The sequence below is a fragment of the Rhamphochromis longiceps genome, linkage group LG1 (assembly GCF_057381845.1).
Source record: "Rhamphochromis longiceps isolate RC_006_pf linkage group LG1, R_longiceps_female_GT1.1, whole genome shotgun sequence".
Lineage (NCBI taxonomy): Eukaryota > Metazoa > Chordata > Actinopteri > Cichliformes > Cichlidae > Rhamphochromis > Rhamphochromis longiceps.
In genome coordinates, this window is record NC_140557.1 from 23,727,588 (window position 1) to 23,745,185 (window position 17,598).

The 17,598-nt window shown below is 38.7% G+C and overlaps 1 protein-coding gene across 3 annotated transcripts in view; it reads right to left on the reverse strand.

Moving 5' to 3' along the window:
* Nucleotides 1–1,000: 1,000 nt before the first annotated feature.
* Nucleotides 1,001–17,598, reverse strand: part of mettl15 (methyltransferase 15, mitochondrial 12S rRNA N4-cytidine) — a 65,693-nt gene continuing 49,095 nt past the window's right edge. For all 3 annotated transcript variants that reach the window (XM_085402731.1, XM_085402732.1, XM_085402730.1), the window contains exons 4-6: nucleotides 14,462–14,653; nucleotides 11,615–11,793; nucleotides 1,001–6,499 (exon numbers count right to left, since the gene is read on the reverse strand). In XM_085402731.1, coding sequence (XP_085258857.1) covers nucleotides 6,078–6,499; nucleotides 11,615–11,793; nucleotides 14,462–14,653 — 793 coding nt within the window. In that variant the 3' untranslated portion in view covers nucleotides 1,001–6,077. The remainder of the gene's footprint in view (nucleotides 6,500–11,614; nucleotides 11,794–14,461; nucleotides 14,654–17,598) is intronic.

Sequence of the window (17,598 nt, forward strand, 5' to 3'; positions counted from 1 at the left end):
CTCTCTCTGTATGTCGCTAGCAAACTTGACCCAGACAACAAAGTAAAGCTAGTTTTCAGCTACGAGCCCGACACGAACCCGACATATTAGCCAGAGGTCCCTTTACTACGGTTTGGAGCTGCGGACCTGTTTTATATACGCGTGGAATAGTTTTCTATACAAGATCGCTGCAAAAAGTGCAGCCTAATGTCCACCCTACTGTTACTCATTTATATTAAGATTTAAACATCTAGTTGGTATTGGTATGGCGAGTAGCCTTCAGTAATAGTAATAGATCACACAGCAATAGTACATTCATGTAGTTGTAAACTATTCAGAATATGTTACTTCTGTAATCTTTAAAAGTAACCTTCCCAACACTGTCAACAGGTTAGCACCTCATACCACAGTGCAGCAAAGCAGTCTCATGAGCGCTAGGAAGGACAAGCCCAGAGCCCAAAACAGACAGTGCAGGAGATGACAAGGTTAGTAATTGTATGGTGAAAATTATACTTTTAGTTATCTTGATTGGCAAAAGAAAATTAAATACAAAATCTGCTTCTCACATATAGGGCATTTCCAAGATTTTTTTCAGACCTTCTTCCCTTTATTTCATTACAACAGTCCTGTGCCAGATGTTCTGTTGACCCACAGTGAGAGACATCATTTCAGAAACACCAGGAAGACTGAAACTCATCGCAGGGATCAAGCAGGGCTTGTGATCTTCACCAGCAGCTCCCTCACAAGAGGGATAAACCCAGCATTTCATGAACACTGATGGAGACCTTTGCTTTGTGTAATGTTAGAAGTACTCAGACAATCCTCAGAGGGTCTGGATTTTTACATAATATAATATCTTTAAGTCCTGTAGAAAGTTAAATATATGTTGTGCTCTCTGGTTACTCTGGTATGAATGACTCTGAATTACTTTATGATAAATAACACACTTTTGACAAAAAACAATGAAAGAATTCCAGATCCAGATTCCAGAAGTTTTTAGTTCAAAATACAAGTAACAACCTTTGACTTTAATCAGGTTTTATTTAATTGTGCTCTTCATGTAGCTGAGTACATTCAGTGGATTATAGATAATCTATATGGATATAATCTATATGGATTATAGACCCAGTTTTGAGATCCCTTCCCAGACGCCTTAACGCCCACTAACATCCTGGGCCATCTGACCTCAGGAAATCACATGACAGGGTGGGGCCAGGTTTCACAATGAGCTCACCCGAAACCCTGGCTGATTGGGACCTACACCCGCTTTCACACCTTGGCTCATGTGATCAGGGGGTCCTTTTTCCCTGTTTGGGGGGAAACTCCCACTGGGTTTAAATCTGGGACTCTCCACCATTTGACCCTTAGAACTGAAGAAGCTTCTCGGATGAGAGGTGAAACGTCTTCAAGCAACTCAAAGAAGTCCAGACGCTTTTCCTTCCAAGCTCCTTAGACTACGATGACCTGGATGACTGAGAACCTTGACACATGAAACTATGAACAACTATGAAACGCAGTGTGAAACTACGACAAAGACTATGAAGACTGTGGTGGCTGTGGTAAGTATAACAGACGACCTGACAATGAAACACAGAAAACAGAGGACTTAAATACACAGCAGGTGATCAGGAGAATTGAGAACACATGGGGAAACAGCTGACTGAAATTAAACAATAACATCACAAGTGAAACTAAACACAGTGACAAAAGAACACATGACTCTTTTAAAATAAAACCGGATAACATGGAAACGTAGACATGATAAACCTATTTTCTGCATATTCCAGGACAAAAAATTGTGTTTACACTCACTCTTTCAAATAGATGCAAATAAAACACAGCAAAAATAAAATAAAATCAAAGATTCAGCAGCACCAAGTCCTGTCGCTCTTAAGTCTATTTTCACCTGTTTGGCAGGAACTTTGCCCGGTGCCACAGTGGTCAGGTTTCTCTTTTAATTTCACATTCCCAAGGCAGCGTGCCAGGCGCTTGCTCAGATGTGAAGTTTAATTTATATGCTGGAATATGCAGAAAACAAATTTCTTCTAGAGAATGTTGCATAAAGTTAAAAGACTAAAACTAATAAAAACAATTTTTAAAAAGAGACTTTTTCATTTGACTCAATTTTATATGATGGATTACGCAGAAAAAAAATAGAATTGGGCTGAAAGGTCTATTTCTTTATAATGCATTCAGGTTGTGCATCATGGTTTTTAAAAAAAAAACCACTAAGTAACTAATTACTTTTGAAAATAAGTAATCAGTAAGTAATGGGATTACTATATTGGAGAAGTAATCAGTAATTAGTAACTAATTTCTATTTCCAAGTAACTTGACCAACACTGTTTAAGCACAGAATTCTTTATAGCTTACTTACAACTGGACTACACTGCCCATGAGGCTACATTCTTTAGGGCTATGCCTGTAACACTCTGCCTATTGCCTTCATATTAAATAATTTTTTGAACAATAATTTTAAAAAATATTTCGTCACGTCCTTATGCGGGCCGCAAGTAGAGGTGACATAGGCCGCAAGATTGAGACACAGACATTAGAGCCTCTTAATGCGTGTTTTGTTTGAGTTTCCACCAGTGTGGAATTACCAAAAAAAGGACGGGACAACAGGGAAAGACCGCCGTGTAATCCCTTTATTTCAACAAAGTAACTGTATTCTGAATACCACCTTTTTAAACGGTAACTGTAACGGAATACAGTTACTCATATTTTGTATTTTAAATACGTAACGGTGGTACATGTATTACGTTACTCCCCAACACTGCCTGTTGATGAGATCTTCTGCCGCTCCTAAAACACCGGCCTCCAACATGTATTCCGTTACTCCCCAACATTGTGGGTAGTACATGACTCCGGTAAGGCAGACCGAGGTAACAACAGTTGACTAAAATATAAAGGCTAAGCACTTATCAAGTTCCCTCCACACGGTTTAAAAAGCGTCTTATTTTCTGTGACATCAAATGCGAAGATTACAAGATTACTTTTGATTGGATCACTTCCCCTAACTCCTCCCACCTTCCTAACAAGTTAATTAATTCTGATTGGACCTCGTCTCTCCAGAATATTTTCATCCATTTTTATTCATTTACCAAAGTGTTAATTAGGGATGGGTATCGTTTAGGTTTTATCCGATACCGGTGCCAAACCGGTACTTTTGAAATGGTGCCGGTGCTTAAACGGTGCTCAAACCGGTGCCTAAAGAATGAAGAACACACACTTTGTCCAAAAACCTCTCATGTTTAGCTGTTTTCCACTTTTTTTTGGTCATTTTAGCCTTTTTGCCAGGGTGAAGGGAGTATCTGCCATCAAACAGGAAGACAGCCGCATGCAACTACAACGGTGTTTGCTAATTCACCTTACGTTCATTAATTTAATAACATGGTTAGCCTACTCAGCGGAAATTACACACGAACAACATTAAGCTACTGACCCAGAGAAGAACGGCTGCTGCTGCCATCATCATCGGTCATCATTTCTGCTACACTGGCAGGGCTAGGGGCCAGGACTCTCCTCGTTGGGTTTTTGGGGGATGTCGCTAACTCCGGGTCCGATAACAGGCAACCCACCCGCAGTAAATGTGCTCGATGTGAGGTCTCGCAGCAAGCTATCAAATACGGTGCATTTCTCAGCTTTTAAAAAACGCTATGCGTCGCCAGGTGTTTCATCGGATTCGAGGTGTTACCTCCTTTGCACAGTATCACCTTAAAGCACTTGTTGCAGGCTGCTGAGTTTGCATCTTTTGCTGTGAAGTACAGCCAGACTTTTGACCGCTTCGCCTTGGGCATTTTTAATCTGTAGCACTGCTCTAAAAGAACGTACGTACCTGGGCCCGCCTACTACGCTAAGGTAAAATGATTGGCTGGAATCCAAAGTGTATGACATCTCAGGGAAAAAAAAGCACCGAAATAAAGCACCGAAATGTGCGCTGCTTTTTGGTCTGGTTACTACCGTTTATGTCAGAACCGGTGCCATCATGGCACCGGATACCGGTACCCATCCCTAGTGTCAATACATTTCATCACAGTTTTTGTCCTCGTGCATTAGTTTTTCTTTACTTGTTTTTGTCAGAAAAAAAACAGGTTGTTCACAACAACTAGGAATATGAAAACAACACTGGTAAACATTTGTTCCATTTAATTCAGAATTTTAACTGTAAATTAATTTTTTATGTTCCTTACAAAGCAAATAGGAAACAGTACAATCACCTCATGTCTAAAGTCCACTTAGTAGCTTACAGTAACACACTGATCTCCAGAGGTGGGACCAAGTCATTGTTTTGCAAGTCTCAAGTAAGTCTCAAGTCTTTATCCTCAAGTCTCAAGTCAAGTCTCAAGTAATGTCAGGCAAGTCAGAGTCGAGTCTCAAGTCACTGGTGTAAAAGTCCGAGTAAAGTCACAAGTCTGAAATTTTGAATTTCAAGTCCTTTCGAGTCTTTAAAAAAAAAAAAAAAAGAAAGAAAAAATAATGTTGCAGTTATGCTAAATGTAAATATTAGACCATGTAATTTTTTAATCTGTGTTTTTCTCAACACATGACAAAATAGTGAACTTAGAAAATATACACAAATTGTGAAATTGCACCTCTTTAAAATGCAGCTCAATTAAACCTAGCTCCAAGAATAATTTTCACCGACAGTTCTGAGATAAGCTGCATGTTATTCTTGGATGCGGTTGTAGGACCGGCTTTAAAATCGCATGACAAAAATATCATACACATTAAAAAAAAACTGCATCACCAACGTAGCCTGGACAACATTTGCTAGTTAGATGAAGTCAGCTATCTCATTGTAGCATATTTATATGCATATTTATAATTATACGGTTCTTGGAGTGAGTGCATACACTCATGAAGTTTAGTAACTTCAGGTCACTGCAACAAGCCCAGGTACAGTTTACCGACGGATGGGTACAGGACCTTGAAATGCACCGTGTAGAACGAAAGACCATCGTACGAACAAAGGTTAAGTTTACCAGTCTCACAAATCGTCTTCATAAATACACATTCGTTAACCGTTTATTAATATAACCTTTGAGCTCAACGGTAATTAATTAGTAGTGGAAATAATTTCTGGTAGCATCACAGAAATGTAGCAGTGACAATAATACTGTATGCTGTAATCGTACTGGGCAATTAGTGATACAAAAAACCTGTTTTATCCTGTGAATAAAACTATATGTTTTTGTCAATGTACCATAATAACAGAAGCGAAACGCAATATTGTGTCAGGACAATTCACTATTTATGCACAATAAACAAAGGAGCATAGCGCGACAATTTCTGTTCAGCGCCAGACTTGCTTGTAACCTATATCACCAATTATGTTATGAAAATGACGTATTAACTACTAAAAAACACTGACCTTCGTGTAAATGCTTGAGCAGACTAACCTGTGAGCTGGAGTGTTCTGGGACGTTATATTTGATCTTTGAATGGCTGCAATCCAGTCGCGTCTTTGTTACTTCGGAAACATGGCTCGAACAATTTCTCTTCAACGACGTAATCCGATAACAACCGATCTCTTTACCCGTCGGCTTCCCGTGGCTGTCATGCGACCGGCTATTGCAGTTAATAATACAACAGCTTCTTGACATTTTTGTGTTTCTTTTTATCGCTGTGTGACTGATTTCAATTGAAAGCCTGCGTGCGCTAGTACCTCTTGCCACGAGTTCCCAGAATCCTTTGCGGTTTTACCCCTGAATGACGTCACATTTTCAATCTCTATATAATATGCATGTTAAATTTTATATTTGGGGTGAAATATCAAGTCTTTTCAAGTAAACCGGTTCAAGTCCAATTCAAGTCCCAAGTCATTGGTGTAAAAGTCCAAGTCAAGTCACAAGTCTTAGAACATTTTTTCAAGTCAAGTCTAAAGTCATAAAATTAATGACTCGAGTCTGACTCGAGTCCAAGTCATGTGACTCGAGTCCACACCTCTGCTGATCTCTGCTGAGCTCCTTTGTTACAAAGTGATACCAAGTCTACTGAGATTTAACCCTGAGTCTTTGTAGAAGTTTAATGTTCAATGTAAAAAGCTCCAACTTTTTTTCTACAACTTCTATTGTCTTATATTTAATGTTCAATAGTTATCGTCTGAGTGCTGCCCTGAGTTTGGAGGAGCGTCCTCGAGGATTCTCCTTAACGTCGTCTTTTTCTGGAGTGATCACTTTTCTTCGCAGAGGAAGCCAATAGACACTTCCGTCACTTTTTTCATGCGATAGGTTTTCCTTCTTGGTACCTTGCTTCCTCTGGCTGAAGTGATCCAGATTAGACAAGTCATCTCCCCGGAGGAAACGTTTGACCAGTCTATCTTCTAGTGAATGAAAGGTGATAACACAGAGACGTCCGCTGGGTTTTAGCAACGTCTGGGCAGCACGCAGGCCAGCGTGAAGTTCATTCAGCTCATCATTCACAAAGATACGCAAGGCCTGGAAAGTCTTAGTGGCCACGTGTGCAGGTCTGTTGAGCCGGTCTTTACGTGCATAGAGAACTGCAGGAGGAAACGATCCTGGAAACAAGAATTGGTCAGAGTTAATCTTACAATTTTAATGGTCCAATAATGATTTATTATAGCATTATTGCATTTTAATTCCAAATAAAAACAGAACAAATTAAACTAATAGTCTTACTAATTTGGTGATAACTTAAAGGTAGAGTTACACTTCTATCCAGTAGAGGTGAGAATCACTATACATCCCACGATACGATATTATCACAATACTTAACGCACGATACGATATTATTGCAATTTTTTTTTTAAATATTTTGCGATATTCAGACTCTGTACATAAAGGTAAACTTTATCAATATTCATTTTATCTAATATCAAAGTCTCACACTCAGTCTTTCTCTCATTTTAGTCAGTTTTATTGTTGACAAACTGAACGGTTTGTATTACAGTTTAGTCCAACTTAACTGAATGCAACCATCTGGTACAATTATAGCTATTCTGAACTATGCAATTTATGAAAACTATGCAGCCCATTTAGCAACTGAAGAACTTGAAAGTAAATTAAAACAAAATATAATTTTACATTAAATAAAAAAGTTTTAAACTTAATTAACATAAAACATGTCTTAAAGTAAAAGAAGTAAACTGTCATGTTTATTACTGCCAAAAAAAAGTTAAACACATTTGGACAGTGAAGGAATGTCAGGATTCTTGCTCAGAAAAAGGATCAACATGCTCTGAGCACAAAAACCTTTTTTGTAACAAAATATCGATTTCTGCTGTCCCTGTATCGATACATTATTAGCAAACAAAATATCACGATACTACACAGAATCGATTTTTTCCCCCACCCCTACTATCCAGTCACAAAATTCACACATTTTTATGCAGTTGAGTCAACTCTTTTAGGAAATATTCCTGAAAGGTTATAACAATAAATGTTAAAAAAAAAAATTTTTTTTATAATGACCAGTGGCAACCTTCAGAGCCATGCAGAAGTGGAAAACAATGCAGTTCCTCTAGGCCCCAATTGAGGCTACTTAGAGACTTACATGTCAAAATGCCTAATTTTACTGCATAAAGAAAAATCATATTGGTACAGATATAAAGAAAAATCTATATTTTAAAACAAAGGCACCTGCGGTTGCCTTTGACGGTGCAAAACATTTCGTAGACATTGGGGTGTGTGTGGGGGAGAAAACTTACATACAGTACAGCACTTTAGAGTTACACTGCTAGCGATCGAAGATTTATGTAAATTTGACAAGCTGAATGCACTCTGTAGCGTACAGGAGACACTGCACGAGACTGATTGACAATGGTCTTAAGCCAATCAGGAGAAAGGACAGAATGCGCTGTAAGAAAAATAAAAAGCATGCAAAATTGCACCAAAAAAATCTGTGAAACAGCGAGGCGGTGAAACGTGAACGAGGGACCACTGTATAGCGAGGGACCACTGTATTTTATTAGTACACCACTAAGCACCAAAAAAACATGTCTCTATGTGGCACCCATATAGTATATGAATGCAGCTGCTGACCAAGCTAGCTAACATTAGCTGATAATTTGGCAGTACAGGTCAACCGTCTGGACTGACCAGACTGGAGGACATGGTTTTGAAAATTTGTGAATGGTGTTAAACAGACGAGCAAAAAAATGCACATGGCAGCCAGTGCAACCCCACAGCCTCCTGGTTTGAAAATTATAGGCGCTTTGTATTAGTTCTGGTGGATTATGCAACGTAATACATAATCCACCAGAACTGACCATTTATCAGTACATATCCATACAGCGCTGTACACAACGGTAGACTAGTGCGTAATAATCAAGCGAATAACGCAGAAAACAGAGATTTGAGATGGGAAACTGTTCCTTAGTACACTGAGAGAGAGAAAAACGTGTGCAGGAAGTGTGATTGTATTGTGGTGGAAGCAAAACAGTAAAGTAAGCAAGAATTCATGACGATGTTTTTCAAACGTGGAGCATAGTCTTTATGTTCTTTTGCTGCTGTTTCAGTGAATTATGTTCGGAGAGTGACAAAAGCTGCAAGTTTAGAATCTGTGAGATGTCGGCTTTCAGCACCGACGGGTGAACGACACTCGCTTTGTGTTTGCATCTTTGTGTGGAATCCGTTTACTTGCTCTCATTTGCTGTTTTAGCTGTTTGGTGGTTGCTGAAATAGTTTTGTGAACTCTAACCTGAGATTCTGGCATTTCTGCCTAAATACATTTATATTTAAAAATAGATTCAGGATTTAATGAGTCGATATTGCGCTATTCAAGCTAAAATCAGTTTGATTTGATATTTTAAACCCACCCTTATTAGTGACCAGTGGTTCTCAGTGGTCTTTAGGCCTGTGTGACTGGGAAGTTGAACAGACAAGAGAAATACTGACAAGTAAAGCAGATCAAGCATAGCATCTTAAAAACAGAGTGGGTTCATGCCATACTACTTATCTGCTAACACATTACCAATCTACACACTGATCGTTGTGACTTCAACAGCCCTAAGGTGTTATCCTTATGAGAATAACACTGGAAATGTTAAAATAACTCCCGGTATCCTCTCTCTTCAGGAAAATAAAAGAAACCCGTTGAATGAAAACATTTCCTAGAATAAAATAAATCAAGCTGCCGTAACATTTCTGCACTCCTGAATAATTTGCACCTGACATTCAGAGGAAGAAATCTTTTTCTTACAAAACTTCTTGTACCCCTTTAATTTATTTGAGCCTGTGGTCAAAATGCATGTGCCATACAGAGCATTGTAAACGGCAGACACTCACCAAATATTTAAAGTTTCCAGAGCAACTGCACTTACCAAACTGTGCACGAGTAACATATACAGGGTGCAGAATGCACAGAGCTAATGTGCAAATCAGTCATGTCAAATCAATCAAATCATGTGGGTATTAAAGCAAAAACTAAAAACTGATTATTTGCTGCATATTAAAGTTTCAAAATCTTTCTTTTTGCATTAAAACAAGTGAAGAGCTTTTAGTGCCTCTAACCAACCAAAACACAGAAGAGACAAGAACAATTAGACACTTACATAGACCAAAAAAGAAACTGCAATAAATAGAGAAGTGAGTGATGTGGCATTTCTCTCCTCCTGCACTGAACAGCCCAAGGTGTGACTCACACTGCAATCAATACAATGCCTGCACAGCAAGGACCAGCCCAGGGCTAGCCTCACCAAGCCATGTGCACCCTCTCTAATTCATCTTTCAAAAGGTCCTGAAGACAGATCCACTGAGAACAGAAGAGATTATGATGTGTACATGAAGGAGAATCAGGTAGTTAAGAGTGAACCAAAGCAATGTTAATGTTTTGGCAGATTTTAAATCAAACAATCAAAATGTGATTTAACTACAAATTATCGATTTTGATTTAAGAGGTTTATTAAAAGTATTGCATTAGGTTAAGAAATTATCATAGCCATTCTTATACACACTTTTATACACAGTGTTTTTTACAGTAAGCTGTTTATACAGTTTTGCAGCATTTGACTGAATCTGACCAGAGAGTGTAGCCCTCTACACACAGTTCATCCTGCCTCCTCTATCAGCAGTCACATTATCACTCGGTTTCATCGGCAGCCACACATGCCCGTGCTATAACATTGACTCCACCACGTTTGACAGATGATGTGATATGTTTCAGATCATGAGCTGCTCCTGTGGGAAACAAAGAGCGGGAGCGATTACGCCCTGTAGCCATGTCGCAGCTCCAATACGACGCAGCCACGCCCCGTTCATTCCCGGGCTTTAAATGTCACTTAATGTTTCTTCTATCAGCTTGTGCTGCTTAATGGCCAATTTATGCTCACCACATTGGTCGCTTTGTGCACTGACGTGATGTCATCACACAACCATATTTATACCTGTCATTACAGGAGCTTTGTCCATTTGCAATATTTTCTGTGAATCCCTGTGCTCTTACATATGTGTGTCATATCAATTCAATTCCATTCAACACAAATTAAATTTTAGATATACAGCACCAAATCACGATAACAGTTTTAGAAAGCATTTTTAAACCTCTGTCATAAATACAACAACCAATCAACTCTCAATCTAAAATCTAAAAAACAAAAAGCTTGTTGGAAAAATAAGGTTTGTAAATCAATTTATTAGTTAAAATAAATACATTTCTAATTCAAAATTTATAAAGCTGAAAAGATCTTATGGTTCTGTTTGAAAAAGGAGGCACCTTTGTTTTTGATTCTTTGATTCTTTTTGATTCTTTGTTTACCTATTGCTATAAAATTTCAGTAAATTAATGACTGAAAACAAATGAAAGTTAAAAACATTCTGCAGAACTTATTTGTTGTGTCCATGTAAAAAAACAAAAAACAAAAAAACTTTAAATATATTTGTGTATTGCTGAGTAATGTCCCACATTATCCCTAAAAAAGAAAAGCATAAGCCCCTCGTCATTTATTCTGAAAATGATGCCGAGTATCACTGCCACAACTGGTCAGAGAGCTCCCCCTGGAACTTTCTTAAAAAAACCAGACCTCTTAGATTGTTCCCAATAAACACTGGTGGTAGCTCGCTTTGCTCTTCAAAAAGCATCAAACAGCTGCTCTTACTCACACCTGTTCTCCCAGGGTGACACTGACGCACATACTGCTCTGTGCAATAACTGTTGCAACGACATCTCTCCCATTCAGCATCTCAAATGTGGAGTCATAAGGCTTAAGAGGAAAAAAAAGGAAAAAAAACAATCATCGAAGACAAATAATCTAACCCCGGTTGTATGCAACTCGTGTGTCGTTTGTGAGTGCATGTGGGTGTTTGCATTTGTGTCAGGTGTATGTCTGTATTTGTGAGCAAAGAAAAGACTGGGAAAAAAGAGGGGGAAAGAAAACAAAAAAGGTAGGCAGTGTGGAAGGAGAGAGATGGGCTCCTGCATGTGAGTTAGGCATACATTTTATTCCAGCCATCTACAACTCAGTTTCTGCCTCATCTTTATCTCTCCAAGGATGGTGGAATAAAAACACCCAAAACAGAGGCAGAAGAGAGGATGATGACTGAGATCACAGTTCACATAATTTTCTGAGACACACACATCCCACTGGAAGACAGCCTTAATAACTCCACTCCTTTTTTATTTTCCCTTATAGCCTCCTGAATGCTGCAGGGAATTAATCAGGGTGGTGTCTATTTACCTGCAACCACACTGGCCAACTGCTGTGTCCGGGTGATGGGGCTGACACGGCGTGCCTCCACAATGGCTGAAGCTATTTTCCTGGCGTGTCTTTCTTCCCCATATGCAGTGAGGATGGATGCAAGAGCCTGTTGATCTAAGGTATTCACAACGTCAGCGGCGCAGGGCATGTCGGGGTACCTACGCACAAAAAGAAGCCCAATTAAGTCGCTTGACGTCATGTCCTTGCTGACAGTGGTGAATCCTGACAACTCTGAGCTACAGCTGAAAACCTTTATGACAGTCATGAATAGAATGATTGTGAGGGAAGGAAAAGAGAAAAGCAGCTTTTGCATCAGCTTGTAAAGGAGTTTCTTTGTGGATTATGCTGACATTTTAAAGTGATGCAGAAATGTTTCTGAAAATATTCGGGAAGGAATATGGATATTTCTATAAAATAATATATAAAAACTGACACATTTTAGATCGATAAATGTTAAACATACTTTGTCTGCAATTAGGTTTCAAATCACAATGTAGTACATTTTACTACTTGGGAAATACATACTTTATTGGATAAGACCAAAAGGGAGAAATTGATCTTTTGGTTTGGAAAATACAGTTGTGGTCAAACATTTACATACACTTGTAAAGAATATAATATAATGGCTCTATTGAGTGTCCTGTTATTTCTAAAACTCTGATTTTTCTCAGATAGAGTGATTGGAACAGATACTTCTTTGTCAGAAAAAACATTCATGAAGTTTTGGTTGTTCAATGACTTTATTATGGGTTAACAGAAAAAAGTGATGACATTTGCTGGGTCAAAAATATACATACAGCAACATGAATTAGCAATTTTGGTGACTTAGAAAGTTGTCAGCGAACTGAGCTTCATAGCATAGCCTCTTAACTTCTTGTGAGTGATTATGAGTGACTACAGCTGGTGACTTCTCTTAGACCAGTTAAATAGGGCTCATTGGATACAAACGCCCACAAACGCTACAATGGGAAAGTCAAAGGAGCTCAGCATGGATCTGAAAAAGCGAATTATTGACTTGAACAAGTCAGGAAAGTCACTTGGGGCCATTTCAAAGCAGCTGCATGTCCCAAGAGCAACAGTGCAAACAATTGTTTGTAAGTATAAAGTGCATGGCACTGTTTCGTCACTGCCAAGATCAGGAAGAAAATGCAAGCTATCACCTGCTGCTGAGAGAAAATTGGTCAGGGGGGTGAAGAGTCAACCAAGAATCACCAAAAAGCAGATCTGCCAAGAATTAGAAGCTGCTGGAACACAGGTGTCATTGTCCACAGTCATACGTGTTTTGCATCTCCATGGACTGAGATACTGCCGTGTAAGAAGGAAGCCCTTGCTCCAAAAGCGGCACCTTAAGGCTCGACTGAAATTTGCTGCTGATCACATGAACAAAGATAAGACCTTCTGGAGGAAAGTTCTGTGGTTAGACAAAACAAAAATCTAGCTTTTTGGCCACAATGCCCAGCAATATGTTTGGAGGAGAAAAGGTGAGGCCTTTAACTCCAAGAACACCATGCCTACAATCAAGCATGGTGGTGGGAGTATTATGCTGTGGGGCTGTTTTGCTGCCAATGGAACTGGTGCTTTACAGAGAGTAAATGGGATAATGAAGAAGGAGGATTACCTTCACATTCTTCAACATAACCTAAAATCATCAGCACACAGGTTGGGTCTTGGGTGCAGTTGGGTGTTCCAACAGGACAATGACATCAAACGTGGTAAAGGAATGGCTAAATCAGGCTAGAATAAGGGTTTTAGAATGTCTTCTGAAAGGTTTAGGTCCCAGGCACATGGACGTAAACAGGTCGTATGGACGTAACAGGTCCTGGAGACAACAATTCACTGAGGAAAAATGGAAACATAAAATAACAGAGCTTTTCACCACTGTAGCCAACACATTTTAACACGTTTTTGTGTGCCTCTGTTCAGTTTCACTACAACTCAGAACGTAGCTACAGTAGTTTGTAAACAAAGTTTCCCATGGATACTAGAGCCAACCATGGTAATCAGTGCATAACCACAGCAATTGCACCATACATCTCATTGGGACAAATTTACCTTGTGACTGCCATCAACCACTCACCAATCAGTCAGGGAACTCAAATGTAGCTAGCCCAGTCGCTAAGTGTGACTGAGGTATTAGTACACTGATGCTGACATCTGTGGAAGAATTGAATGTACTGTGGGTTTTTTTATGTTAGCCCAATCACAATCTCAGTGAATGAGTTCCTTGCTGAGATTGTGTAACATGGGTATGTTAACGTCTACTAATTACAGTAAATTATCTAAAGGGTATAACTACAAAATTACCAAATTAAATCGCAATGCTAGCTCCCTTCTTACATATACCATCAGTTTACTTTTTGCCCTGTTACTGTGTACAAGTCCCGAGCACATCTAAGATAAACAATATAAAAAGAATAGAACTTTTGTAATGCAAAGTGCTTTCATGCCTGGCACAGCCAGTTTCATTGATCAGATTGGAGGGTTAGTTTTGCTTCACAAACACTCTGCAAATGTTCAATGTAGGAACAGGACAAAAGTTTTTTTGGTGAACGCTTTCTTTAACATAACCACTAGAGGTCGACTGAAAATGGGTTTGTTTTCATTGTTTAAAAAAAACAAACAAACATTTTTTCACGCCTTCAGGTCATCACTTATAGGAGAAACAAATAACATTAATTGGACCCATGCTGTTGGTAACCCATTTTAGGTACGCCTTTTTGTACTATCTGCACTTTCACATTATTACACTGATTAATACCGCACAAGCGCTTCTGATTATCCAGCATATCACAATAAGCCAACCAATGTATGTATCAAATCTTTTACCTGTCTCCATCCATTCTCATATCCAATGGTCCATCTTTGCTCAGGGAGAAGCCTCTTTCTGCCTCATCCATCTGCATGGAGGAACAGCCAGCATCCAACAGGACAGCATCAATGCTGCCTGGCTTAACGTTCATGTTTGACAGCAGGTCTTCAAGCTCACTGAACCGGCCAAGCATTGGTTTCACACGACCACTGAGAAAGAATTAGGGAACGAAATAGTGTATTTAGAGACAAAGACAACTGAAGACATGATGGCTATTAAAAGACTGGAGAATATGTTTCGGTTACATATAAAACATATGTAGTCGAAATCTAGAAAAAAATATTTTATAATGTAATACAAAGAGATTATATTTGTAACCAAAGAAAAAAATCCATAGTAAATTGAAGAAGACCTACCTTCACAAATGCTTATAATGTGGAGACAAATGAGTATTTCTAATACTATTGTGAAATGTGTTCCATATTTTACAAAAAGAAGTTGTATTACATCATTTTATATTCTAAAATGTGTCTATTAACTAGGGCTGCCACGATTAGTCGACTAGTCACGATTACATCGACTATCAAAATCGTCGACGACTGATTTAATAGTCGACGCGTCGTTTGAAGCTTTGTAAGCTCACAAAAGACGCAGGAATAAATAGTAGGATTTAAGAGTGCAATAACGGACTGAAACAGAAGATGGCAGCACTGCATGTACAAGGATGCCAGCTGCCGTTAAACCCCGAAGAAGAAGAAGCTGTGTCCCAGAATTCATAGCGCAGCCCAGCTCAGTTTACAACAATGGCGGCAGCTAGTTAGTTTTAATATTACTCTTATTATTCTTTCTGGGTCACAAAATAAACATTTAACATGTGTTCAGGCGAGAATGTAGCTGTGTAAACCTCAAATATCTGCTCAGTTTATCAAGACACCACATATTTTCAAAAATTTTCGGAGACGTCTGTTACCCACTAGCTCGATAGCTAGCCGGGGGCAAGGCTCACTAGAGCCCGTGAGAACACCGGACTCCCGGCAGATCATTTTCAAACCAACTGCAGTCTTTCGCTATTCAGGTTAAATATATATGTCACTTAGATAACTTCAAAATGTTATTGTTTGGCTTTTTTAGTATTTTATTTGTTCCTGAGTAAATCAGTTTGGCTGAGATTAAAGTTATAGTTTTTACACAGCTGAATAAACATCAAGAAGACAACTGATTATCAGAAGTGTGAGATGCTCGAGAATATACTCCGGTGTCCTGTTATATTTTAGATAGCAAGGAGTTTATTAAACTTCACCGAAACAATCTGCAAATTTCATTAAAATTTAATAAACTATCATCTTGTCTTTATTTTTAGTTAGCACATACCTTAAACACTTAAAACTGTAAGCTAATGATAGTTATATAAGAGCAGACACATGCTGGTGCAATAAGCTGTACGTTTTACGTCCAATGGATGCATGATCTGATTAGTCGACTAATCGCAAAAATATAGTACAAGTATACTACAAGTATACAGCAACTGTAACCCAAACCCTAAATTTAAACTATCAGCATTTAAAATTTTTGTTTTAATTCAACTGTTTTCCTAAATCTCAGCAAGCAGCGAACAACTAAATTCTTCATTCTGACTCCCATCAAAAACCATTGAAATCTTTTCCCCAAAAGTTCATTACTGCCTTCCAAAACTTAGGATTAAATTAGGTTTAGCACTAGGGTTGTAAATGTTATTTTTCCTTTCTTTTCTGATTTTGTTCGTTTTTGGGAGGTTTTGTCACACCGGTCAGAGGCTAGAGGTTGTACTTACCCTTAGTCTGGGCTACGACCAAAGTAACTGGCACAAACAAACACTGCTCTCTTTTTCTCACTTTATCAGACCTTAATGGCACAACTTCATCTGGTAAGAATGATTAACAAACGAATCTTGCAAATCTTTGGGGCATAAACATGAATACATAAAATCTTAAAACAACCCGCACACACAACATCTGGAGAGTGGTTGTTTTAAGCTGCCGAGTTCAAGAGGAGTATGACATACCAGCGAGTGACTGGCAACACATAAAAGCTTGAGTAGTTTTTTCGTGAACCTTTTAAAAAATGAATCAGTTATTTTTACCCCCTTGGAGGCCGACCGTCTTAGCTAGCCTACTGAGATCCTTCCCCTTGTCTGACAGAGGAGACTCTGTGTACCGACTTCCTCATGCACGAGTGGTAAGATGCTTAAGCCATCTTCATGCATTTTTCATGTGACCTTTTAACATTGTGTGAACAAAGATGATGGCAGAAAAGAGCAACAGGAGTTAGCGTCTATACATTAGGGGCAAAAGGTCGTATGCAGCCTTCGTCAGCTCCCAGATATATGAAAATACATTTCTAGTGAAGTCATTACTCATCAAAAAAGCAACCAAAATGTCAGATTGTCCTTTCCAAATGACAAAAAAACAATTTTGTAGGTTGCAGAGTAACAGCAAAAAGCTAAGCAGCTCAAAATCTGAATTCACATGTTTCATACCACAAAAATGGAACGGCTGCTCCACTTCTCTAAATCTCAACCAATAGTTTAGAATCAACATACTGCAATTGTTGCAACTGCATCTCTCCTTCTTGATTTAATTCCTTTAATGGTTTACATTTCCTCAGTTTTATTTATTTATTACACTTGCCGCAGTTACATAAGCTACCAATGTCCATTTATTAATGTTTGGTTCAGACTACATACTGGAGGGCATCACTTGTAAAACAAATGAAATTATCTGGAAAACTTTGTAGTTACTGAACTTGGTCTGTTTGCCTTTCTCTATTCCTTAAAAGGTATTGAGTATGAGCATCTACTGGAAAAAAAACAAACATTTTGACAACTCAGAAGAGAGAATGTTGGAATTATTGGCCCTTAGCAATCACACTGCAATAATATTTCAGTGTTTCGATGGTTGGGATAGCGTCAATAAGCTACGCTGCCCAGATTCTTTTTTTTTTTTTGACAAGCCTTAATGTTAGCTAGTGAAGCAAGCCTCTGCTCTTAAATGCATGCAAAGCACTTTCAAATGCCTTGTTAAATCTGATGTCTCACCCATCTTTGAAAAAAATCAGCAACCTGTGCACAAAGACTGAGTCACTGCTCTCAACACACGAACCTCCATCTGGAGAAGGA